This window comes from Fundulus heteroclitus, chromosome 11 (genome assembly GCF_011125445.2).
Source record: "Fundulus heteroclitus isolate FHET01 chromosome 11, MU-UCD_Fhet_4.1, whole genome shotgun sequence".
NCBI lineage: Eukaryota > Metazoa > Chordata > Actinopteri > Cyprinodontiformes > Fundulidae > Fundulus > Fundulus heteroclitus.
The window spans coordinates 10,283,827-10,310,764 of NC_046371.1; the positions used below are offsets into that span (position 1 = coordinate 10,283,827).

Genomic DNA, 26,938 nt, shown 5'->3' on the forward strand with positions numbered 1-26,938 from the left:
TATTTCTACAACAGTGTGGCTGTGGTCTCACCTTGTGGCTTTCTGGTTCATCTTGGGTTTCTTTGGCATCTCTGGTTTAGTTATTGTCGTTTCAAACTGAAGGGACAAAAAAAAAAAAAAAAATAACCAACCCAGTGAATTTTGATCCCGTCGCTCATGTCAAAGTTCCCTACTGGACATTTTATCTTACCTTACATTTCACCAAACCTGTGGGACAAACGATTCTTATACTGCAGATTTTACCCATACAGTCAGGAGTCAAACACGCCTCATTAAGGATATCCTAAAAACACACAAATGATAAAAAACACGTTTTATTCAACACGTAAAGAAAAAACGAGCCGGTGTGGGAGGAAAAGTGGAGGAGCAGCGCAGCCTAAGCCGACCTTTTCGTTCTTCTCACAGAACTTTGTTGACTTCAGGCTCTTCCAGCAGTTGATGTGAAACTCAACCCTGCAGCTCTGACAGCAGCATATCTGAATGTAGCCCTGAAAAAAAAAAAAAACAAGCTCGGACGTTCAAAGCCCATCTACGTCTTACCCTTTACTCCAAAAACACAGAAACGAGCTGCAGCGCACCTTAAAATCCGGGTCGGTGAAGTAGATCTCAGCTTTTAGAGGGCAAAGACATTTTTCTAGACGACAAACGGCGTCAGGGGGAGGAGGAAATTTGCACAGCTCTATAGCCTTCTCAAGCATCTCCTAAAAGCACAAACAGAATATAATTCAGTCTCTTTCCTGTTTTCTGACGTTATTTAGGTCACAGGACGCGCAGACCTTGAAGGCGTCCAGCTGCGTTTCTTTAACAATCTCTTTGGTTAACGGCCAGGTCAGCTTCCCCGGCGTTATTCGATTCTTCACCATCTGCAGGGAATCTGAAAACCGCTGCATGGCGACTTTAAACCTGCACAACACAGGAGGGAGGCGACCGCTCAAAGGACACACAGAGACGAGGCTGGGAGACGGCAGAGAAGAGGCAGGAGTCGTTTTCCCCGTACCGGTTTTCTCTGAGGAACACCCTGCCGAAGCCGTAGTAGACCAGACACTGAAACGTCCGCTCCTCAAACGATCTCATCCTCTCGAGGAGTTTCTCCGCTTCTGCCAGCTCCTGCCAGTGACAAAGAGGACAAAATCTCAGTGTAGCAAGCAAGAAGAACACAATTAACTTATTTATGAAATAAGGTTAAAGTCCTATAAGTGAGCAGACATGAACCAAAACATGTTCAGATCTTTAATCTTAAGGAATTAAAGGAGACAGCAGCTGTCCGACCAACATCTGCGCTGATGAAAACATTTCGTCAAAGAAGAAGACACACAAGTTGATATTTTTCCACCACATTGTGATTCCAAACACCAGAATAAATCCTCTAAACCAGCTTTCCAACTTTAAAACAAACCAGGGTATATTTCTCACCACCTATATTTAAAACTAAACTGATAATTCCAAGAACTTCTCCTGCCTAAAAAACTATAATTCAACCCTCTGAAATATTTTCCTTCCACTAATTTCCACAGAAATCAAGTGAAAACCATTTTGCTCCTGTGTTGCTTTTTTGTGTCAAGTTACAACAACACACACATAAAACACCTTTTGGTTTTCAAATACTTTAGTTAAATAAAATACTTTTTCTTTCTGGAAAGCTGCTAGTTCCTTAGAATGAAACGCCTCGTTAAGATCAAATTACACATTCTGATCATCTACAGTGCTGTAAAAAGAAATATTAGATTTTTTTTCTGTTTTGGCTTTTTTTCCCCCACATTTAAATGTTTCAGAGCAAAGCAGTTTTAATATAAAAAAATAATTATAACCTGAGTAAATACAAAGCGAGGATTTTACTTGAGGGGAATCTAAAACAACCTGGACCAATGTGAGACAGCTGCTGCCTCCTTAGCAGGAACATCTCTCCAGAGTTGCTTCAGTTCAGCCATGTTGGATCGTTTTCAAATAAGAACAAAACTACAGGTGTAACAATATATGTTGATTAAAAGATTAACAATAATGCTAAATTAGAATATTTATCCAAATCGTTGTTTTTAATATGCTCCTTTATTTTGAAATTCACAAGGCATGAACCTAAAATAAACATGCGATCGAAATATATTTCAAAATTAGATGAAAGTCATGTTTGATTTAAATAACTGCTTAGAAATAAAATGGTTTCTAGGTTTTTTTCAAATAATATCAGTAATAATAGTGAGAGACGGGCAGATGATATTGCATCATATCGAACGCATCGATCGGAAATCATAACAGACTTTTTGGTATCGGCAAATATATATATAAGTATATATATAAAAAAATCAGTTTAGTTGTGATAAAGCTGGTGATTTACACCTCAACAAACCGGTCATGTCACAACATTTTAATTGAATTAAAGTCTAGATCTTGACAACTGAAAAAAGGAACGAAAAATCTTGTAGATTGGTGATTTTCACACAATCAGCACTTTTATTGTTCTAGGAGAGAACAGATTACGAAAAGCTCTCAGCATCCAAATTAAAATTAAAAACTCCCTTATTTAGTGGGAAGATTTGATCCTAATGTGCTAAAAAGATTTTGCATTTTCTTATTGTGAAAACGATAAAGTATAACTTTACAAGGCGTTCCACATTTGTCGTTTTAACGCAGGGGGAGGGCAGTTCTTACAAAAATATGACTTTATTCTTGTAGCTTTACCCTCGTAATTACCACAAAAATAACTAAATAAATAAATAAAGGTTTGGGAACGCCGTATCTGTGCTACACGTCACCACAGTTTCTCACGGGAATGTCTTTGGAAACCTCAGGACGGCTCAAACGAGCACTTTTGTAACTCTTAGGAAATTAACGTTAACTTCAAAACAAGACCTTCAACATAGAGGAAAGTTTGTCCTTATCTGTATCGGGCGTCTCCTAAAATGCTACTCAGAACCCAGCAAAGTAAAATTCAATGGGTTTAAACATAAATAAAAATCTGCAGCTGCAAACGGGGCGGTGAATACTTTTTTTCTGGTCATACATTGTGATAAAGAGAAGCTTCTTTCAAAATCTATTTTAACACTTCACTGCTACACAACATTTGTTATTTGACCGGCGGCTCAGATATCCCCCAGAATTCATGGTACCATCAGTTTCCACAAGTCATCCAGACCCTTCATTAATACATGAAAACACCCTTTGAAAAACTACTTCTTGTGTTTGCTCAGGTCGATAATTTTAATCGGAGCCATGTTTTCACGGAACCGTCTTTTTTACAAGCTTAGATTTCCTAAACATTTCCCTTTTTTGCTGCGTGCGACTTACGTCAGGCTGTCCAATTTCTGTCAACGCCGACGCTCGTCCAAACAGTAATAACAGCAGATCCAATGTAGAAAGTCCAAGTTTCTGAAAGAGACAAAGAACTCGGTCATTTTAAACTCAGTACAGTCAGAAATCCCTAAACTTTACTTCAAATGATTAAAACACGTGCCAATTTCGTCTGATTACTGAATTTGTCCATAATCTTTAGCTGCGACCCTAAATTATATTTCACAGATAAAGTAAAAAAAATTGCCCTTTGGATAAATTTTATTATGTTTTATTAATAAGATTTAGAGACTTATGATACCAAAAAAATGCACTTAGTGGCTTATCACTCGCTACGTTTAATAGTCCACTGTGGACGAGGTTCCCATCACTTCTCTACAGACCGGTGGACCCTACGCTCCTTTGAGCTTTAATCATTTACTTCCACTTGCCAGCAACAACAAGTGCTTTAGATTGATGTAATGAAAGTAACACCATCTCACTGATTTTCTATTGTTTACTGAGAAGGGTATAAATAATTCAACATTACATAATTTTGTTCCTTCTATTTTCTCTTGTGGTCGATGTGTGCATCATTTCCCATCAGAAGCTTCTTGTTAGCGTAAAAAAAAAAAAAAAAAAAAAATTAATCGCATTTTCAATATAATCGCGATTTAAAAAACGCAATTTCCAAATCGCAGAGTCTGCAATTTTTGGCTCTGTAACAATTAGTGAATCAGACGCGTTCTTTGGGTGTTGGTAAAATGTTTAAAGTGGGTTTGCCTCCACATTGAAGGGAAGACAGTTGCAGCAGTGAGATAATCTAATTTTATTACTTGTTTTAGAGTTTATATAATCATACATAGCATTAAGTACAGGTCAATCAGTTTAATACATAGACTTGCTTGTTGGTTGCACTTTGTGTTCAACAAGGATTGATTAATTAAAAGCTGTTCTCTTGAATAATATTCTAATCAATAGAAATATTGAAAGTTCTTGTTTTAAATAGTCCTTGTTTACGAACATCTTTTATTTAGAGGCCATTTTTGTTGCTTGTGGTTAATGCAGAGAAAAGTCAAAATTGCAATTTTGGTTGAAATATATCGTAGACAGAACGCAATCATTACTGTACCGAGTTTAGATGCTGCGGGTCTTTTAGCAACTAATCTACATGGCGAGGAAACAAATTGATTTGTTGTTTGTATATTTTTAAAAAGACATGATAATTGAAACTGGGGAAAAAAAAACAGCACTAAATCGCAATATTAAGAAAAAAAATAGCAATTAGATTATTTTCCAAACTCGTTCAGCCCTAGTATAAATGATGAATTACTTTTCATTTGTTGTGATGTGACTGGACTCGTAAAGGATTAGTTACCTTGGGTGTTGCAGCCTCCAGAAGGCCCAGGGCCTGGCTGAAGGCCTGCTCTGCGTTGCGGCTGCGGAGGTCGGACAGGGCGGCTTGAGCCTCCTGCACCAGAAATCTCAACTCTTTGCACAAATCTGCTTTGTTGTCAGGCATCTTCTGCTTCTGCGAGAGGCACAAACAGCAACAGGTCAGTGTGGAAAACAACCCTAAAAGTGATTTCTAAGCATAAATGACCGGCTGTGTGGAAAAGCTCTTACTGCTTTCTGCGTCTGGTCACTTCTGTTCTTTGACTTGTTCGTTGCAGAGCTGTTGAGCTCTTCTCTCTGACTGGAAGCAGATCATTGTTGTTTTTTAGTCAAGAGTTCCCACAGACTTTTTTTATTTAAAATATCCAGACTTTTTCCAGACTGCCAGTGCTCTCAGCCCTTTGTGTTCATTTTAACATAAATCTAAAAATCTATATATGTTTACAGTGGGCAGAATTTACATATGAAACGTGAAGGGAAGGAGGAAGGGACCAGGGAAGAAAGGTATTGAGAAAGAAAGGAAGCAAGCAAGCAAGGAGCCGAGAAGGAAGCAAGGAGCCGAGAAAGGAAGGAAGTAAGCAAGCAAGCAAGCAAGGAGCCGAGAAAGGAAGGAAGCAAGCAAGCAAGCAAGGAGCCGAGAAAGGAAGGAAGCAAGCAAGGAGCCGAGAAAGGAAGGAAGCAAGCAAGCAAGCAAGGAGCCGAGAAAGGAAGCAAGCAAGCAAGCAAGCAAGGAGCCGAGAAAGAAAGGAAGCAAGCAAGCAAGCAAGGAGCCGAGAAAGGAAGCAAGCAAGCAAGCAAGGAGCCGAGAAAGGAAGCAAGCAAGCAAGCAAGGAGCCGAGAAAGGAAGCAAGCAAGCAAGCAAGGAGCCGAGAAAGGAAGCAAGCGAGCAAGGAGCCGAGAAAGGAAGCAAGCGAGCAAGGAGCCGAGAAAGGAAGCAAGCGAGCAAGGAGCCCGAGAAAGGAAGCGAAGAAGGAGCCGAGAAAGGGAGCGAGGAGGGAGCCAACAAAGGAAGCAAGGAAGTAACCAATTTGAAATCACGGGAGGGACCAAGGAAGGAATCGAGAAATTAACCAAGGAAGGAAGTAAGAAAGGAACTAAGGAAGGAAGCAATGAAGGGACTAAGGAAGGAAGCAATGAAAGGAATCAAGAAAGCTTGGATTAAACTAAGGAAGGCAGGAACAAAGGATGGAAGGACCAACGGAAGGAAAATAGGAAAGGATTAAAAGCAACAGAGAGAATAAGGACACGAGTAAGGAAGGACAAAACAAGGAGGCGTAGTACAGAAAAAAAGGAAGTTAGGATAAAGGAATGTAGGCAAAACAAGAATGGAAAGACAAGTGGAAAAGAAAGATGTGTGGGCAAAGTAGTGAGGACAAAACAAAGGATGAAAAAAAAAAGAATAACAGAAGAATAGGTGAGGGAGCGACAAGTATCCAGAGAAGGAAGTAAGGACACGAATAAAGGATAATATTTAGACAACAGGATAGAAAAAGTCTGAAAAAACAAACAAAGACTTGTTTATAGTCAAATTCTAGTTCAGGCTGAATAAGTTCCTCCGTTAATCAACCCTGTGATAAACTACACATTAAAGTGAGCGCCAAGAAGCTGGCTTCTGCTCTCAGACGTTAGCTTGCATTTACAGGAAATAAATAATCAATAAACAGAAACTAAATTTGTCCGAAACCAGGATTAAAAACTAAAAAAAAAAGCATCAAAGTAACAGCTGAACTCTACACCACCTTCATGAGAAAACAATGATCTCGAGGCTCCTACTGACCTTTTTGATGGAGAGTCTTTCAATCTTCCCTCTGCTTCCGAAACGCCTTCAATTACCCCAAGAATCATAACAAAGATCGCTGTTAACATATTTAAGTAATACAACACATCTTTGACGGGTAAATCCATGTTTGCGTTGGGACTGGCTTTGTTCTGTCGGTTTGCCGGTACAACACAGGAAGACGAGGACCGCTCTGACCAATCACAGAACCCCATACAGCTTACCAACTGGTGCTGACCAGGCTTGTTTATTTTTAAGTCTCCACAACAAGCCGGCAAATAATCAAAAATCAACAGTTTTTAAAAACTGTAGCGTTCCTTCTAAACTGAGCTTTGAAATTGCACAACTAAAATACAACCTTGTTTACTTCTGAGTTTTTATTTTTTTTATTATATTATTGCCCAACAGAAGCCTTGTATTGGCTTAGATAACAAGCAAATTAAACCGGAACTGGTCCACCCACTTAGTAATGGGGCCCATTGGAAAAAAGTCCAGTTGTTTTGTTTTTTTAAACTTTTTTGGAATGACCATGACCTGGATGATTGAGAATCTTCACCAGAATGCTGATATTTACTTTGATATGTTCTTATAGCTCCTTTAGTGACAGACTTGGACACCCTGTCTGTAAAAAGGAGCGCTACCCCAGGTCATTCATCCCTGCTGCTATCAGACTATACAACGTTGCACTATAACTGTAACAACTAATGTGCAATAATCCTGAAAAGAAGTGACTTCTGCTGTTACCACTTTAATGTACGTCAATACATATGCATATAGTCACCGTGAATGTACATAAGACATCCTAAATCTCTGCTTTATTTCCTTTTTGTATTTTTAGATCCACTGTGTGTGATTGAGATTTTTATCTATCTATCTATCTCTCTCTCTTATTTATATATATATATATATATATATATATATATATATATATATATATATATATATAGAGATATATATATATATATATATATATATATATATATATATCTATATATATATATATATATATATATATATATATATATATATATATATATATATATATATATATATATATATATATATAAAAAATGCACCTTCTTTTGATTATTGATTACTGAGCCGATGTGACAAGTGAATTTCTCCAATGTGAGATAAATAAAGCCCATCTTATCTCATCTTTATTTTCATAAAGTAATTATAAAAAGGCATCCCTGAATCATGAGCTTCTTAAACACACTATCAAGTTTTGAGAAGATTGAAGGATTTCAGGTGCGCATTATAGTCCGAAGAATACGGTAAATGGAAAGTTGAGTAGAAGGAAAAAGTGTGGTAGGTCCACGAGGAACAGGGATGGACGCAGCCTTCAGAGGTTTAAGGGAGACGAATGTGGGCTGTGACTGGAGTGGCTAACGCATTTCTGTTATTAAAAATAAGTTTTTATTGGTCTGCTGTAATTTGTAATTTTCTGAAAACCCAATTCTTGTCCGCGACATCCCATCAGAAGAAAGCCGTACCATCAATTTAATGCATCACCATGACTCTATACAAGCAGCAAAAACTGAATATCAACTTTTCAAAGATGTTCAAATGGATTAAAATGCTCGATTATGAGCTTTTTTCTGGTGTTTTCTCCAAACATGGGTCGCGTCTTGTACACCTGCAACACCGCCGCCACACCCAGGTTATTAAGTTTTAAATTAAACATCAGAGTCACAAAAGGCAGGAAGGGAAGAAAACAGCTGGCTCTACGGTTTCAAAATAACTGGATTAAAGCAAACTTTAACTGAATAATGCACATTTGATAACAACATTCAAGTATTTAAATGCAAAACCAAACAGATGCTGGTTGTTTATATATATAAAAAAAAAGTCAGTTCTGAGAACGCTCACCTGTCTTTCTGTCCAGTTTCGTCTCGATGACCTGAAAACAGAAGTTAATGATTAACTCTTGATTACATTATTTCAGCCAGATAAGATGCAGGATCACTCAGACATTTAGCAAAGGTCCCCAAGAGCAAATCTAAAAAATAAGATGAAATTCAAATTAAAGACTAAAAGCTTCACAGAATATCTGCATTCTTTTAAATGTTAAAGTCCAGTTTAAGCACACATGAGGGGAGAAATTTGTTCGGCCTAAATTCTGATATTTAAAAAACACAAAATGCTGTAAATATGCAGGGTGTAAAAACATGAATGAAAATAAATTTCTCCCTTTGGCATTTTGTGTAGTATTTATATGCTTGTTAGAACCCCCAGTTATTATTTACATTTTTATTTATCTTCCTTGTGTCGCATTTATTCCGTGCAACCAAGAAAGAACAGGTCCGTTATAAAAAGAAGGATAAAATGTGCAATAACCTGGTTTTGTGATTTATGCTCAAATTAACGCATCTTTCTCTCCCACATATTAACCTGGTCATGTTTGCCCTCGTTACCTTGAATAAATCTCCAAATCTTATCAGATTGTGAAGATCTCTCTTCACAATCCAAAACAAGTCCAAAACTTCAATCTAGGCCTGCACAATTAATCCCATTTGCAATATAATCGCAATAAAAAAAAAAAAAAAAAAAAAAAAAAAGCAATTTCCAAATCGCAGAGGTCTGCAATTTTTAGCTGTGTAACAACTAATGGATAAGTTGCGTCCCTTAGGTGTCAGTGATATATTAGAGGTGTTTTTGCCTCCACATGGAAGGAAAGAGAGTTACAGCAGTGAGATAATTAATTTTCTTATTGGTTTTAGAGTTTATATAATCGTACTTTTTACCAGAAACTTTCAGGAATCTCACCAACAACCGATCAAACTGTTTAACTTGTTTGTTGGTCGCACATTATGTTCAACAATGATTGATTCCCAACAAGCTATCCTCGCAAAAGCTAGTCTCCTGAATAATAACATTCTAATTAACAAAAACAATTAAATTTCTTGTTTTAAATAGTCCTTGTATGCAAACATTTTTATCTACAGCCCATTTTTGTTGCTTGTGGTTAATGCATAGAAAACTCTAAATTAAATATCGCAATTTAGATTTTTTTGGCAGAATCTTACAGCCTTGCCTCGATCTTTTTTCTAAGGAAATGTCAGTCAGGGTTTTTTCTCTGGCTGTAAAGCAACATTGCCCCCCACCTACCTACCTGCTGTTGCTGTGCACTGCCAACCATCTGGCTGAAAGAAGATGCACTTTTCTCCTACAAAAAATTATGCCTACTTCAGCAACATACATTATTTTAAAAATCTGACATAAACCTTAAGCATTTTAAAAACCCACCAAGCTGTGAGCAGCATGTCGGCTACCGGAGCAGACATGCTGACTAATTAATTAATGTGAACTCAGTATACTGACAGAATTACTCTAGAGAAAGAGCAGAACTCGATCAAATAGCTTCTGAAACTTAATTTCAGACATTAACAGGTTTGTGGTTGGCAGCGGATCTCCAACAGAGGAGTTATTCGTGTAGTCAGGAAGTCGGAGATTGAGGGCAGACTGCTGCAAACTTTGAATCAACGCAAAAAACCTTAAACGGTTTTTACGTCTCACGTTTGAGCAGGTGGACCATTTTAAACTCCTTAGCCTCTTTTTGGTGGACAATAAATGCAACAAGCGCCACCAACAGCTGAATTTTTAACTTAAAGGATAATTTTTTTGTTACTGTGGGGTGATGAGCACCTTAAATGCGGTTGCTGTTTGGTTTTGGGTAGAGCCCTGCAGCTGACAGGCTGATGCAGCAGATTAAATCAAGCTAAATACAAGTAGAAGGCAACTCCCCTACTTAAAAATTACTTTCAGCAAAAAGCAGACCGTCCAGTTTTTTTGAAGAACCCAACATTCCCAAAGAGATTAAAGCAACACCTTTAGCTGCTCATAGCAAAGCCTGACAGGCGGTGCAGCTTTTACCCGGAAGGCTGTGAGTTTCAGACTTCAGGTCCTCTAATCGGCTTTCTGTACTTCTCATAAACACCTACTTTTTTTTTAAAGTAGGAGTCTTCGCATTTTCTCCATTTAAGATGCAACTTGAAAAACCCATAGCTTACTTAAATAATCAGCACAACAATGTAGACAAAGTAATCAAGAGGAAAAAAAAAAAAAAGCAAGAATTGCTTGCTGAAGAATTGAAAACAAAAACAAAGATGTGGGATTTTTTTTTCTCAAACACCATCGCCAAGCATCCCCAAAACATTTCAGAAACTATTAAAAACAACAACATAAATCAGACACGTGATCAGCGAGCGCCTCACCTTAGCAGCTGTGCTTCTTGCCGGATGACTTTTACCGCCCGTTTTTGTCGGCTGTTGGATCTTCTTGACCAGCCCGACTCTAAAGCTGCTTCCCCGCGGTGGTTAAAAAAAAGAAGAAAAAACAACAATAAATCAACAGCCAGTCGCTGATTTACCCAATCATGTTTGTGTCTAGTCTGCGAGAGGCGAAAGGCAAACACACACGTACGTTTGAGGAGCCTGCGGCACTTCAGCTGAAAGCAAAAAAAAAAAACGAAGCAGCATGAGTTTCACTTTTGATAAACAGGAAACACTAAAGCTGGCAGGAGACGAGTCATTTCCGTCTGCATGACGCAACACGGTAATCAGATCAATGTAGACGGACAATAAAAAATTCATTTAGGCTGGAAATGGAAACAAAAAGCACATATTTTTCTTCTTTTTTTTTGGGGGTTTCAAACCCCTACACAGATTTATAAGAATGTGAAGTCAAAGTGTCCTTACCGGGTAAAGACTCCGTTGTAAACTTTAGGTATTGTTGTTCCAGGTCTCTGAGTCCCTCTGGGTTGCCTTTACACAGCTTCTTAGCAATACTGTGGGCTTCAAGGGCTAACTCTGTCTGTCCCATGGAGAACAAGGCCTCGCAGTATCGGTAGTGACCCTGAAATAAGAATGTGGAGAGCAAACTGGATTTTTGCTTCTCTAATCTTTGTCAGAGAAGACAAACAATGACGGGAATAACATCTAACCGGCGCAACCCAATCCTGTCGCTGCAAAATACATCCAGCAGGCTTTGAGTCGTTTTCCTCAGACTATCTAGAGCAGGGGTGTCAAACATATGGCCCGCGGGCCGGATCCGGCCCGCCGAACAATTTAGTCCGGCCCTGTGGCTAAATGCATTATCATTATTAAAAAAAAAAAAATCTGTTTTAATTAGCAGATTAAGCTTCAGGTGTGGAAAAATTCAAATCATTTCTTAATTTTTATCTGTTTGATGTATTTTGTCATGCAGGACAGTGTTTTTAAGTTCCAAAAAATGTGAATAAATGTTTTTCAACATTGTATAATCACTGATCAGTTCTTATGCATAATGCATAAGTAAATGTTTAACTGAGTAAAAGTATTGTTGAAATTGCACATACTTTTCTTAAAAACGCTGAGGTTATTCATAATATATTGTGTAAAAGTGAAATTAACCTAATGTAAAAATGAACAAGTCCACTTTTATTAGTTCTATTTACTCTTACAATGAGTTTACTCGTGTGGCCCTCTTGAGATCAGATTAAGCTGTATGCGGCCCCTAAACCAAAATGAGTTCTAGAGGTTCTTATATCTATATCTCTATATCTATATCTTATATATACACACAACTGACAGCCTGATCACAACTGCAGACAAATTTAACGTCCACCCATTGATGTGACTCTCCTCTTCTAAAATAATAATCATAGTAATGTTGTAATCAATAAAGGACACCCACATAAAATGAGATGTTATCAGCATAAATAACTCCCATTAAGTGGAGCAGATAGTTGTTTTAATTGAGGTGAAAATTTTAAGTGTATTTATGCACCCCCCACAACTTAATGCTGAGCAAATCTGACCATTTTACATGAAATTAAAGCATTGATTTTAAACATATACAACATAACAGGTCATGTTTGTACATTACTTATCATGGAAATGTTATCTTAGTTGTAATGTGACCCTGAGCCCTTGAGCTGCTACTAAGATTGTTCCGGAAAGAGCTGTGAAGTAGAATTTAAGTCAAAATAGTGTTTCTACTGAGAGAAAGGCCACACAGCCTTTCATGATGATTGAATTGCATTTTAAAAACTAGTTTTTTTCTGGTCTGATACGGTTTTGTTGGACATCTGACAGGTGGGTGAAATTCCAGTATAATATGGGACGTCTGTATAGAATTATAATATAAGTATATATATTATTTGTTGAAAATTAGTTTTACTGATATATTCAGAAATGCCAAACAACGTGTACAGTTCACATGATCAACCGTTAACCAATAAAAAACCCGGATTAAAGTCAATATTTAAAAAAATATACGTTTATTAATTAGGCCTGATTTTAGTGAATGGATGCAGTCAGAACAACAAGATAACACCGACCTTTGCCCAGTGTGGATCGATGACAATGGCTCGTTTCCCATCACCTGCAGCTTTTCTATAAAAAGGAGGTGGGGGGAAAAAGTTAATTATACTATGAATTTAACCATTTCATTTCATTTATACAAAATCGGATTTATTTTTGCTTAATCTCCCAGAAAACATTTTATTTCAATGTTGTGTACACAGGAGTGCCCGCACACAAGCAGCGTTAACTTCTTTAGGGTTAGCCATGGAGTCACATCCCAGGAGGGATTGCTGCAGGAGGAGGGATTGCTGCAGGAGGAGGGATTGCTGCAGGAGGAGGGATTGCTGCAGGAGGAGGGATTGCTGCAGGAGGAGGGATTGCTGCAGGAGGAGGGATTGCTGCATCATCAGTCCAATGCAGCTGCTTGGCTTTCCTTAATACTAAACATTATCAGTTTTAATATTAAACCGAACTTTGCAACATTGTTCAAAAATCCGAAGATATGCGCCTGATTAGAATGACTTTTTTTGTAAAGTGCCTTTTTTTTTTTGTAAGGTAACAAATGTTGAGAGATTAAACTGAAGTTCTTTGCTGTGGTTTATGTTTATTAATATTTTCTTTCCATATCATTGCTGCTCCATCACGGACACGATTAAGCAGAAAAACTGCTGCTTTGGAAATGTCTTGGAAGACGGTCCGTTTGAATTATCCGTGTGCCGACTAAAGGTTCTAAGGGTTCAATCCCTGCCTTTCAGACTGAACAGCAGAGATTGGTTCTAGTTTTTACAGCCTGCGGCTCCCACAGAAAATGTTTTTTTAACCTCCTTTTTGTGAATACATGTCATATTTACTACTTTCAGCATGGAAAGATGATTTTACCCAGAATAACAAACGCGTTTCTGAACAAGATCACCAACTATTTACTTTAACCTCCGACAAGATCCCAGGATGTTAGAGTGATTTACTTAAAAAACCTGATTAAAAATGATTACGTCGTTAGTAAGGAAAGTTCAATGAGGACATGTGTAATGCCAAATGCTTAGAGGGTGTTTATTCCTCTCCTGAAATAAAAGGAGTCTAGTAAAATGTAAAAAAGATGAATGTGAGGCTACATCGGCGGAGCGATCTTACAGTTGCCGTCACGTCATTTCTCAATCATCACAGTCATGGAAACAGCAAACAGGCTTAAATAGGAGGCAACCGGACTTTCGTTCAGTTCTTTCTGAAAACAAAGGCCTTGTAATGGCTTAGATAATTGCTATCTAAGCCATTACAAGGCCTTTGTTAGGCAGTAGTATAAAGCCTGCAACTCCACATTACTCCAGACATTTTGACATGAGAAAGCTTTCTGTATAGGAAGCAAAATGTCTTCAAACTTCGGAAAAAAGTCCAGATGTTTTGTGTTTTAACTTTTTTTGGAATGTCCTTTGTTCTTGTGGTGCAGATGGACTGCTGAATCTTGCCCTAAGCTGCTGGCCCTCCTGTGCTGCTCCATGCGTTGTATTATTTTTATTTTCACAGAGATTTATTAATGTTTGTTGAGTGATTTAAAGGTTTAACGAGAGTGAAAATGATCGCAGAAACAATGTTTACATCGAACATAAATACTCCTTCTCTCTTACTGTGACGCCATAACATATATCTTTTCTAAAAAGGGCTGCGGTGTAAAAATACAGAAAACCTTTAAGTTACACATTAAATTTTAACACAAAAATAAAACACTGAATCTGACTTTGGATGAACGGAGATCTAAATTACAATACGCAATTGCTAAAGAAAAAAAAAAGTATTCCTTTCTCATAAATCCATCTGTAAACCAGTATTTTAATAAAGTAATATAAAAAACGATTTGTGTCTTCTACTAGTTTGTATCTTCAATAAACTCAGTGGCTAGTATGGGGATTGGAGCAAAACTACCACAAAGAAAAAAAATTCTTTAAGATATTACTTCACAAACAAACAATTAAGAACGAAACATCTTAAACCATTGCTGGTCATAAAACAATTATCATTATAGCTGTTCAAAACTATAACAATATTTAGCTGATGTTTTTTAAAGAGAGAATGTGAGAATAAAAGTGTTGACAATATTGGTATTTTAAAAATCCACAATTTTAGCTAAAACATGTTAAAAAAAATCAAAGCTTTTTAACATGTTTTGCATACATAATGGAAAATAAAGGAAGGTATACTCTTAGATTTAAGTACATCACTACCTTTCCCAGTTATTAACTGTATCATCGGTACCAGCAGCTGACCGACTAACCAGTTTATCCTGCTGCTTGTTCCCAGACATGTTTTTAAAGCAGCGTTACAATTAAAAGAGTGGCGGCGGCCAAGCCCTGAAAAATGTTCACATGGTGGAGATGGGAGAAACCTACAACATTTATAAACGACATGTACTCTGATGCACATTTTAAAGTTTTACAAAATAAGATAAAAAGGTCAGGGAAGTTCTGCTTTGATGCATAAATTAGGATACTTTTGTAATTCACTTATTTTCAGTTGGATTCACACCACCCAGGCATTACTGTTGGAAATAAAAACCAAAGGCAGCTAGGACAACAAAGAAAAAAAACTAAATCTGCCAGGAAAAGCCTGATTACTGCATCTGAAATAAATCTACACGTCAGAAGTCAACCTATATCCTCCTCCTGAGCAATCCCCTGCATACAGGTCGACAAAAGATGAAGAAAACAGTGCATGCACACTTTAAATGATCAAGTTTCTGTAATGCAACTAAATAATTTAACCAGCTGGCAGCTAAATGCTTCAGTTTCATTCAGCGGCTTAAAAATAAATTTCACTTACAGATATTCCTTCTGCTTGATGTAGCACAGGGCTCTGTTTCCATAAAGTATGTGGTTGTCGGGACTAGAAAGAGAAAACGACATGTGAGGTTAAGCATATCAGTTCATCAGGTACAAAATATGGATTCTATACATTGTTTAATGACCTTTAAAAAGCTTAGTGATATTTAACTATGTTCCCATTTAAAATGGAAATAAATTGACTACAAAGAGGTCAAGTGTTAGTTTTGCTGGTGGGGGAAGCATAATTTTGGCTTTCATGTCAGATTTATGCAGGAGATGAAAGCCAAGATGACTAAGTTATTCTCCTTAGAAAACATTTAAATACATTTCTCCATTTTCCCCGCTTATATTCATTATTGTGCTGCTGCAGTTCCTCATTCGCCATAATTGATTGATTTCTCTACCACTTTATTATCAATAATTACTTCTTTTATCTGCATACTTTAAACAGTTTTGATGATTTCTTTGGTTTAATGTGTTGATTTCAGTTTTTACCTCTGTAAAGAAAGCACTTTGAATTACACATGACTGTATAAAATATGCTATATAAATAAAGTTTGACCCTGAAAAGCAGTATCAGAATTGTACTTACTAAAACTTAATAGCCCTTGTATAAAACTTTAAAGCTTCTTTATACTGCTGCTCCTGAAACTTTAGATTTCCAACCTTCTTCATTGCTTCACTTTGCTGGAAGAAAAACACAAACAAAAACACAACAGCACATTTAGGGTTTGTTTCCAGTAAGGAACAGAAAAAAGAAACATCCACTATATGTGCAAGTACTATTAGTTTAGTTTTCTTTAAAACGTTTGAATCCTCCTTCTTTAATCACCCCCCCATAGAATCAGAGATTCAGTCAGACAGAGGAGCCTTTCTTTATTATGGATTTAATTGCCTTCAAACACTGAAAAAAAGGTTTAATTAAATTTTGCAGTGTTATGTTATCCCGTAGTTATGTTGCCTATGTAGGGTGCCCAATAGTAATGATTTCAGTTTCTAGACTGGATAAACAAGAAGGGGTGCTTCATTTAGAGCTGGGCTAACTTGGGATAAAATGCTAAAGTTAGAAGTTAAGGCTGAAACATTTAATCAGATTAATCCATTATTGAAATAAGAGTCAGCTAATTTAGGAATCAAATCATCACTAATTGGAATATACAGACTCTGAAACAATGCCATTTGCTAAGAGAACAACCCAGAGCTGTAATTGGGCCAAAATGTAAAACAAACAAGAAAAACAAAAAGATACTTTGTATTTAAGATGTAAAATGTTCTTTGTAAATTGCTCTATCCAGAACTGGTTGAATTTATGTAAAAATCTATTAAGAATTAATTATTAATCTGTTAATCAAAACATAGTCAACAGAAAAAAATCAATCATCTAAATAATTGTTAGTTGAAGCCCTAGAAATATTGTCTACAGGGATATAGATATATAGCTTAATTAAATTCCCATGTTTTGAGCACTGTTTTTTTTAACATATTAACATTTACACTGCATCCAAAAAGTGCAATATTTTTGTTAAAAACACTTGTTTATTGATGTACGTTAATTTACTAAGAGTATCTTTTTAGACTAATCAATAAATATTTGCTACAAGAATTTATTACTATAATAATGAATAGGACCAGTGCCATTAGAAACTTATCTCAAGTTAATTCTTTGTATCTGGGGTAAGTCAGGCCGGATGATAATTCAATAATATATATATCGATTGACAGACATGTGGTGCGACAGAAAAAGGTCAATAAAAATCCAATAGAAGTTTTTCTTCCTTTTGCATTCTAGCCCATCATGTAGATTAATACTTCAGTCGTTACATCCTCCCAACCAATCACAACACAGATCCAGGAACGCTCCGCCACCAAGCTCCGCCCACCTTCAAAGAGTTCAGCGAGCATATTTTCTTAAAATTTACATTTTTAGTAAAAAGTTGGCTAAATAAATGTTTTAGTTTGAATACAGTGTTTGTGTTCTTCATCTAGGTCATTAAGAAACAAAACAACTAAAGCTACACTTAAAATATATGTTTTTGAAAGTTTCGATAATTATTATCAATCAATATGATTTCCATTTAATCTATACGCTTTTTTTCTATATCGGGAGTAAGTCATCAGCTCCAGGACTAAGGCTTCAGTCCTTTCTAAGCTGCATTTCTACTTTCAGTTATTCCAAATTCTATAATTCTATTCATTCATTTTAATCATACTTGTCATTCAGCAATTTGGCCAGTGCCTGATGTTTTTAAAGCATCTTATAAATAAAGTGGGCGTGGCAAAGTTTAAGCATTATTCCATAATCAAAGTAACATAAAATCTCAAGGATATCCCACAGAAATGTGTGTCTGTCTGATATTTGAGGGCATTTGATCAACTCTACCATGTATTTTTTATTTTATTTATAGATTTTTATTAATCTTTTGTTTTTAGGTGTGAAAAAAACTGTGTTGTTAAAAACAGAAAAGTGGCAGAAAATAAGTGAAACGGTCATTATTTCTGTGTTTTGGGCGGTTACCTCTGCAGAATATTCATCCGGTGGAGCCATCAGGGCATTCATTGTGATGTCAAAGTTGTTACTCATTTCCTTAACAAACTTGGAATCTAAACAAAAAGAGATAGAAACAAATTTTTAACTTCATCTTCATCAATAAACACTGTGGCTTTCTGAGCTTTGAAAAGGAACTTCTATGAATAACGGTGAATTATTTTCTAACCTTAAAAAGAATTAAAAAGAGAAGACCTGCACACCCGTTAAATACCACTCTGTTTCAGCACCTTTTAAGGTTACTCTATCATAACGGCACATCTTAACCTGGTGATGCTGTTAGATTAGTGCGCCTTACACTCTGAGAAGATAAAGCCGAGGGTGCCGCAGCAGTTCGGAAAGCCTCCGAGGCACCGCAGGTGGACCAGCTTGAACTGATCCCCCATCAACTCCAACCAGCGGATCATTTTGTCCAGGATCTCAGGAGAGCAGCTCTGCAGCAGAAGATTCGCTGGCGTTACTGAGCGCATCGTTACAGACAAGCACGGTTAAATTCACAAACAGACGTTTCTACCTTTAGTTAATATGAAAATTAGACCCAACTGCTGTTTTTCCGCAAGGCAAGGATCCTTCTTTGCTCTACCGAAGAAAATCCTCTCAGCTTGATTGATGCAAGTTTTATTTATATAGATTATTTTTTTTATTAATTTAATTTTAATTTAGTTAATGTCCTTCTGATTTTTTTTTTAAAGAGATAGTACTTGTACTTATTTTGCTGTAGCATAGTCCTGCCTTTTCAATCAATCCATTTTCATTTATGTAGCCCAGGGGTGTCAAACATACGGCCCGCGGGCCGGATCCGGCCCGCCGAACAATTTAGTCCAGCCCTGTGGCTTAATGCATTATCATTATTAAAAAAAAATAATAATAAATAAATACATTTCCAGTGTCCTGTCTGGCAATGTGGCAATAAGAATTGTTGTCTTAATGCCAAAAAGAGCTCATCAAATTTGACTTTCACAAGTGGAGCAGTACTGCTTTGCCATAGTGCTCCGCTTGATTTATAAATGTGGATAGTTTTATTATGATTCATGTGGGGAATGTCTCAAATGATATGGACACTACAATGGGAAAGTAGGAAAGGGAGAACAAGAAGAAAAAAAGAAAAGGTGAAAGAAAGAGGAGACAAAAGGAAGAGAATGATAAAACAATTATTGAAAAAAACATGTACTTCGTTTAATTGAAAATATCCATCCATCCATCCATCCATCCATTTTCCGAACCGCTTTATCCCTCATGGGGTCGCGGGGGTTGCTGGTGCCTATCTCCAGCGTTCAATGGGCGAGAGGCAGGGTACACCCTGGACACGTCGCCAGTCTGTCGCAGGGCAACACAGAGACTAACAGGACAAACAACCATTCACACACACACTCACACCGAAGGACAATTTGGAGAAGCCAATTAACCTAACAGGTCATGTTTTTGGTCTGTGGGAGGAAGCCGGAGTACCCGGAGAGAACCCACGCATGCACAGGGAGAACATGCAAAATCCATGCAGAAAGACCCAGGGGTGGACTCGAACCCAGGACCTTCTTGCTGCAAGGCAACAGCGCTACCCACTGCGCCACTGTGCAGCCCTTAATTGAAAATATGCAGTTCCTATATTGTCCACGAGGGGCGCTGTGTTTTAATTAGCAGATTAAGCTTCAGGTGTGGAAAAATTTAAATAATTTCTTAATTTTTATCTGTTTGATGTATTTTGTCATGTAGGACAGTGTTTTTAAGTTCCAAAAAATGTGAATAAATGTTTTTCAACATTGTATAATCACTGTAATCAGTTCATATGCATAATGCACAAGTAAATGTTTAACTGAAAAGTATTGTTGAAATTGCACATACTTTTCTTAAAAACGTTGAGGTTATTCATAATATATTGTGTAAAAGTGAAAGTAATTTAATATAAAAATCAACAAGTCCACATTTATTAGTTCTATTTAATCTTGTAATGAGTTTACTTGTGAGGCCCTCTTGAGATCAGATTAAGCTGTATGCGGCCCCTAAACCAAAATGAGTTTGACACCCCTGATGTAGCCCTTTACAAGACACGAGGTGACCAAAGTGCTAAAATCAACATTACAGAAACAGATTTAAAAACATAAACACATAAAAAGCAAATACAAAATATGAATAAATAGGTTTTAAACGTGACACCAAAGTCAGTAGTGGTATTAATGTCTGGAGGCCATTCGTTCCAGAGCGACTGAGGAGGCCCGAACCTCCAGTTTATGTCTCTAGTTCTATGGACCTCTAACAAGAACTTGGTTGTTGTTCATCTTAGTTGTGTTATGAACGCACAAGAGTTCACAAGTATGGAGGGCCAGGAGCTATAAGGGCAGAAAACAAATAGCTAAATATAAAAAATCCACCCTAAACTGGGTGGATTTTTAACATTTAGGAGGGGAGTGTCATCATCGGGGAATGTGGGTTAAAAAGCAAGCAGCGGCATTTTGAACGAACTAAATAGTCAATTTTCGATTTAAAAAGGGTTTTTATCTTTGTTAAAAGATGTAATTTATAAAAATTAGCCCTAACCACACCGTCAACTTGCTTGTCAAATCTCGAACTGCTGTCAAAGACGACTCCAAGGTTCTTTACAGCTGCTTTAGATTTAGAAGGTAGAAAATTAAAATCAGAATGGGTACAATCACCAATTAAAACTGTTTAATCTTCATTCAAGTGAAAGAAAATGATGGAAACAGCTTTAAGGGCTTTTAACCTGAGAAACAAAACTTTGTTGTTTTTTTTAAATACTTTGTTTCATTAAAACAGTGCTTTTTCTAAACTATTTTCCCTATTTAGTTGTGCAACAAAAGAAAAGTGCTGGACCTGCAGCCCCTTTGACTTTATTTTAAGCCAGATGAGCAAAAGGTTGGGCTGCCACAGATTCAAACCTTTTCACAAGATGGAGAAAAGTTAGCAACCAGTAGAGTAAATTTTACATTGTAATTTTTCAGAAACAAATGGATTTAGTTATTACTAACCTGTAATTAAATGTGTTATTTTGAGTCTAAAATTGAGAAGCTTTCTTTAAAAACTGGATAGTTCATTTTTAAATGATATTCTAACTATCACAATAGGTCCGAAATCACCCAGCGCTGATTCAAACCTACTAAACATATAATTTTAAGTATGAAAACCAAATAACACAAGCTCCAGCAGCCTTAGGCATATTGGGAATACCGTCGGCCAACAGGCTGCAGCTTAACCTACCAGATTCAACATGCTGCATAAGCCGAAAATATATCTGCAAGAATCCTTCTCCAACTACAGGGGGGGAAAAAACAAAGACATATTCAAGCTGATAATTAGACGTTTACAACACAACAGTCCAACAGGTAGTTCACCGTTTTGTGATAAGTATAACTAGAGACCCTGCCTCCTTTAGGAAGCTAATAAAATGTAACTGTTTAACAGGTACATCAATATGCTTCTGTTAAAGTGTTGACTTTGCAGCGATACTTGTGCAAATCTCCAGGTTTTGCATATACATATTCATTTGCAATATCGTACTTTAACTGTAATATGCAATTACCTTCCACTGCACTTTAATTTAAATAGCTTCTGTTCAAACTTTATTTATACATTTTATAGTAATAGCTACCTGTATATCATGCTCACAATTCTGCCTATAGTAATAGCCATCTGTACATATATTCATAGTACATGTAAACTGTTATAATAATAACCATCTGTATATTACGTTATTGTACATTTCTGTAAAACTCTATAGTAATATCCACCTGTATACTATATTCGGTACATATCCAGGTGTAAATTTAGTTCACAAGTTAGGACAAATCTATCAGTAAAATTCTGTTTATAATAGTATCCATCTCTATATTTATTCAGTAAAAACCCATGTCTTGTACTTATGGAACCATTGTTTATCCTGCACTTGCTGCTATTGCACTTCTGGTTAGACCTAAACTGCATTTCGTTGCCTTGTACCTGTACCTGTGTAATGACAATAAAGTTTAATCTAATCTAATCTAAAAATCTCCAGGTTTTGCCCTGAAACTACAGATTTCTGCAAACCGGAGAATAAATTTCAACAGCAGCATCTGAGGTAATTTAATCAGCTGTAACCCTGAAACGGAGCGCGCTGCAGAACCGATCGACGTGTCAACGAGACTTACGATTCCCCTTTCCAGGCTTAAAAGGATTGATTCAACTACTTGGATTTTGCGGAGGTTATCCAAGTCGAGATTCTCGCTGTTCCTAAAAAAAAAGAAGAATAAAAGTTCAGCACGTTTGACGATTCCCGGTGGTTGTGGTTTGTCGGCACTCAGAGAAGGGGCTCACATCGAGTTGATTAGACCAACTTCCACTGCCCAGTCGTAGGTTTCTGAATGATCCGGCTGCAGCAGGAGGGGAAACCAGAAGACACAAACTTTCATCCGCTGTGAGCAATCTTTCTTGGCTTTCACAGGAATGGAGTCCCATAGTCTTAAATCCTTCTCTGAAAGAACAAAAAAAAAAAAAAAAAAAAAAAAAGAGAAGTTATTTCACCTGTCTGTAGAGATTTCATCTCATTTACAGCCTAAGAATTTGCCTCAACTGAGAAATAAACATTTTATTTCCACCAATCCACCATCGCTTAACCCTTTAAATCAACTTCCCTTTAAAAAAAAGGGACAAAAATGTACACCCACAACAAAAGCTGCTATTAAACTCACTGGAGGTGAAGTTTATTATGTTCACAGAGGACCGCATGGATGCAATAAATGAGAGAATCCCACACACCATGGCCATTTCAAACCAACATGACTAAACGGTGCAATGAGTTTACAAATGCCAACAAGAGAATAGAGCAGGAAATGTGCGTTTTAGATCAATATGCTTCAGTATGCACCAAAAACGCATCTTCATCTTTGCTCTGCATCGTTCTGCTTCTCTGCCTGCTAACAACTTTAGCATAGCAGAGAGGGGAGACCATGCTGCTCTCACCAGCGGTCGCCCCCCCCCCCCACAGCAGGCAGTCCAGGTACTAGATTTGCATTGGTAATAATTTGGTTTATTCGTTTCACACCACATACACATCAACTCTGTCAATAATATCCACATCCTACACAACCAACTTGCCAATATATCATATACTGTACTCTTGTTTTGTTTTTTTGTCGTCTAAACCTAAGTGATAATTGGTTGTTTTAATGACCAGACGAGTTTAATGAACTGTGACATCATACGCCCACGCAGCTGCACGGCTTTATATTTGACCAGGACTACCGGCCACATGGAAATGAAGTAAACGCAACAACTCTTGACAACACAGAGAAAGCTTTTGCAATAACGTAAATAAATAAATAAAATCTAAAATATTACGTTTCTTCTACCATGTGAGGGAATCGCTTAAATTAAGAGCTCTTTAATTGTGCCATGATTCAAAGTTCCAAGCAAGGCTGGGTGACAAATTGATTTAATCAAATAATTTGAATTTCTTTTTAAAGATTTCATTTTTGGAAAATCGAGATTCTATTTTGCCAAAGCACTCACTGGGCTTCCATGAAGACAATAGCACAAAAATCAATGTTCGCCCCTTGTTTTTAATGCGTCTGAGCAAACACACAAGCTCCCTAATCATTCACTTGACCTCTGTGCTACATTACGCCTGTCCAAAACCTGAGATTATAACAAGTTATGTGGCTTATTAAAATAATCAAGTTACAGCAATAATTTGTTTTATATTACTTAGTTTAGATACGACTGATTTAGCCCGATTACATGAAAAAGACAAAAATATTGGACTTATATTGGGCTTAAGAGCTGTACAGTTTGTTTTACTTCAGAGTCCAGCTAAGAAGTGAGAGACATGTTTCAGAGTTCTAATTTTATTGCCATTAAATTATTTACATTTTCTGCAGTGAGAGTTGTGCGTGAATGGGTGAATCCCTGAATATGGTGTGAAGCTCTTTGGGGTTGTCAGAGTTGATCAAGCAAATGTAAAAGACATCTGTGCCCGTATTCACAAAGATCCCTCAGAGAGCTCCTATCTTAGCCTAAAGATTCCTGCCCAGGAGTCTTATCTTAAAAGCGATTCAGATGCCGCTGAGTAAGAAAATTACAGAAATTTTTATCTTAGTGAAGAGGTGCGGCTGACCCTGTTATTAGGCGTGACACTGATAATACAAGAAAAAAAACAAACAAATGCGCTCGTAGTAGTGCAAGGAGAGAAATTAGACTGGATTAAGAAATGTGTTGTGATGATGAAAATTAGCAAAACCTATTGTCACAGTGTGAAAATGTTTTAAAGCCTATTATTTTGTTCCTTATTATTCTGATTTGGTTACTTTTACCCGGCAGTTATTTTACTACCTTATCCGTTTGATATTAATACGCTCTCACCTGTCAGTATTTTACTGGGATTGCCTGGGATTGTATAAAGCGGTCAGATTTGACAAAAATGACCGACATGGAAAGGAGGGAAAAAACAAGAAGCAGCAAAAACCGAACAGCGGCACACCCGTCCAGTTATCTCGGAGGGGAAGGAGAGTTGAAAGTTAAATTGGACCCCGGATCACGGCACAAATACAAAGTTTAAAGCATATTGTTGCAGATCAATGAGGCTTTTTCCTCTCTGCACGTCTTGGTGCTTTTACGCACCAGCCTGAAAAGTGAGAAACGCTCCGTGCAGCGATCAAAGAAAGGAGATGGAGATCACACAACTTAGATAACCATTTAGGCTACTAAAATTATGATGCAATACAGAAAACACTTTCACACCTCTTATCTATATTCTTTGTTAATTTCTCCACTTTTTATTTATGTATATCCAACATTTTTCTACTGTATTATTAATTTATCCATAAAATCACCTTAGGCAGAGCCGTGCAGTCGACCCAGCGGGCCGCTACTTAACATCCCTGTATGGGGATGATAAAGTTTATCTAAATATTATAATTTTATGAATGTTAAAGAAGTTTACGCGCTTGTCTCCACTGTTTAGGTGGTGGATCAGCCAATCAGCTTTCTCTGCGGCCGCCATCTTCCTGCTCCAGACACAGCTCACTAAATGCTCATTTTTTCACCTTAGGAGCTTTCTAGATGCCTAAGATGTTTAATTTTTCCAAAGTAAAATTTTTAAATTTTTCCTAAAGAGCTACTTTTAGTCTTTAATCTTTGTGAATACGGACCATGTAGACCTCAGGCATGCGCTCATATAGAAACATATAAACAGAGCTGCTTTTCAAAAACTGAGGTAGGAGAAGAAGGCTGGTCAGAAACCAGCAGTATTTTCCACTGCTTAGCTTACTGTGTAAAACCCCTAGCAGAGAACATGTTGTTACTTTTTAATTGTTTACATCGGCAAGGTAGCCATCTTGTATTTAGTTGCACTTTGAATTCAGGTCAACCCCCGGATGAAAATGCGTGACATGAAAGCAAGTTTTTAAAGTAATTTCTTTTTGGTAGATGAGAACAAGAATAATAATAATAAAAAAAAGAAATCGACTAATTGGATATGGTATAATAAAATCTGACATTTTATTTTTAAGTCATATCACCCAGCCCTAGTTCCAAGTGGATAAATAGCAGGAAAAAAATACATCCTTTAAAAAGAAAATAATGTATTTAACTGAAAATGGGAGAAAAAACAGAACATTAGAAAACTCGCTTTGAAAGAAGTTGGGTGTTAATAAACAAGCATCGACTCCACTGTGTTGAACACTTCGTACCACCAACAATGCAATCTTATCATTCATTTAGTTAAAGTTGGCATTTTATTTTAAATTGCTACAGATAATTATTGTGATTCCATTAATGACTTAAATCTTTCTTACCTGAAACCTGACGCGTGGATATCGCCCTTTTTTTCTAAGTGGCCAAAAGAAATTTAAAACAAAACATCAGCATAAGAGAGAAAAGGAAGGAGGAAATACAGAGATGTGTAAGTGTTAAAGATTTACCGGATATTTCATGTTTTTGTAATGGGTCCAATCCATATCCGAGTCTGAATCAGACATTTTGTTCAAGTCTGTAAAAACAATAAAAGGTTGTAAACATTCAATATAACACTTTCTTCTGCAATTTATAGTTGTTTTTTTTTTTAAACATTCATATGGCCACATGGTACAGGTCTATAGATTGGGCTCCTCCACGACTAATTAAAGAAACTGGAGTTGGTGGAGGACTACACTGCTGTATTTAACAGCACAATGTTTGTTTTTAGATCGAATAAACTGAACAACATGAAAGCAATAAATCATATCTGTCTAAATGTGTTGGTTTTGATTCCCCGCAAACATATACCCACGATAGAGAGCTAGTGAAAAAATTAAGTTAAATTATTTCCATCCCCTCAACATAGTTTTCATAAATGTGCAAATGGCAACATCTGTTGGAAAGGGAGCTCGATAATTCAGTAATAAATACTTGTGCAAGTATTTGCTTAAGGATTGCTAATTAAACTCGTCGTTTCTTCAAGATTAAGTGATTTGATTACTTGGATCTCTAATTGATTTGAAAGCAACAGTGAAGCAAATAGATTTTTTTTTTAAACCAAGCGGGATTTAGAATGCCAGACAGTTTAACAAACACCTCGCTGCCATATCTTGATTCATGTTGTTAATGTAAAATAGAAAACACTGAACATATATCTTTCAGAATTTATTTGCCTAAGAGCCATAACATAATCTGCCCCTCCTACAGTAACCCAACCCACTCAAACTCCAGTTCCTCCTTTGGAACCAAACCTCATTAGAATAACAATAATAATAGGAATAAACCTGACCCACGTGGTTTCAGTGCCAATTTTCTTCTTTCTCCCCATATAACACCGCTATTATGTGCAGAGCTCCACGTTTTCAAACACACAACGCGAGGGTGTGGCTCAGTGGTTGGGTCAGAACCAGCTTGGTGT

At 36.9% G+C, this 26,938-nt stretch overlaps 1 protein-coding gene across 1 annotated transcript in view; it reads right to left on the bottom strand.

Annotated features, from left to right (window-relative positions):
• ttc3 (tetratricopeptide repeat domain 3) overlaps positions 1-26,938 on the bottom strand; it is a 50,552-nt gene that overhangs the window by 23,023 nt on the left and 591 nt on the right. The window contains exons 2-25 of the mRNA XM_036143521.1: positions 25,986-26,053; positions 25,860-25,893; positions 22,384-22,540; positions 22,218-22,299; positions 21,292-21,345; positions 18,380-18,515; positions 18,052-18,137; positions 16,129-16,223; positions 15,535-15,597; positions 12,759-12,813; positions 11,137-11,293; positions 10,862-10,886; positions 10,654-10,738; positions 8,309-8,339; positions 6,437-6,482; positions 4,891-4,960; positions 4,643-4,795; positions 3,283-3,363; positions 998-1,107; positions 777-903; positions 579-701; positions 387-488; positions 191-283; positions 32-96 (exon numbers count right to left, since the gene is read on the bottom strand). Of these exons, the coding sequence (XP_035999414.1) occupies positions 32-96; positions 191-283; positions 387-488; positions 579-701; positions 777-903; positions 998-1,107; positions 3,283-3,363; positions 4,643-4,795; positions 4,891-4,960; positions 6,437-6,482; positions 8,309-8,339; positions 10,654-10,738; positions 10,862-10,886; positions 11,137-11,293; positions 12,759-12,813; positions 15,535-15,597; positions 16,129-16,223; positions 18,052-18,137; positions 18,380-18,515; positions 21,292-21,345; positions 22,218-22,299; positions 22,384-22,540; positions 25,860-25,893; positions 25,986-26,042 (2,087 nt within the window). The 5' untranslated portion in view covers positions 26,043-26,053. The remainder of the gene's footprint in view (positions 1-31; positions 97-190; positions 284-386; positions 489-578; positions 702-776; positions 904-997; positions 1,108-3,282; positions 3,364-4,642; positions 4,796-4,890; positions 4,961-6,436; positions 6,483-8,308; positions 8,340-10,653; positions 10,739-10,861; positions 10,887-11,136; positions 11,294-12,758; positions 12,814-15,534; positions 15,598-16,128; positions 16,224-18,051; positions 18,138-18,379; positions 18,516-21,291; positions 21,346-22,217; positions 22,300-22,383; positions 22,541-25,859; positions 25,894-25,985; positions 26,054-26,938) is intronic.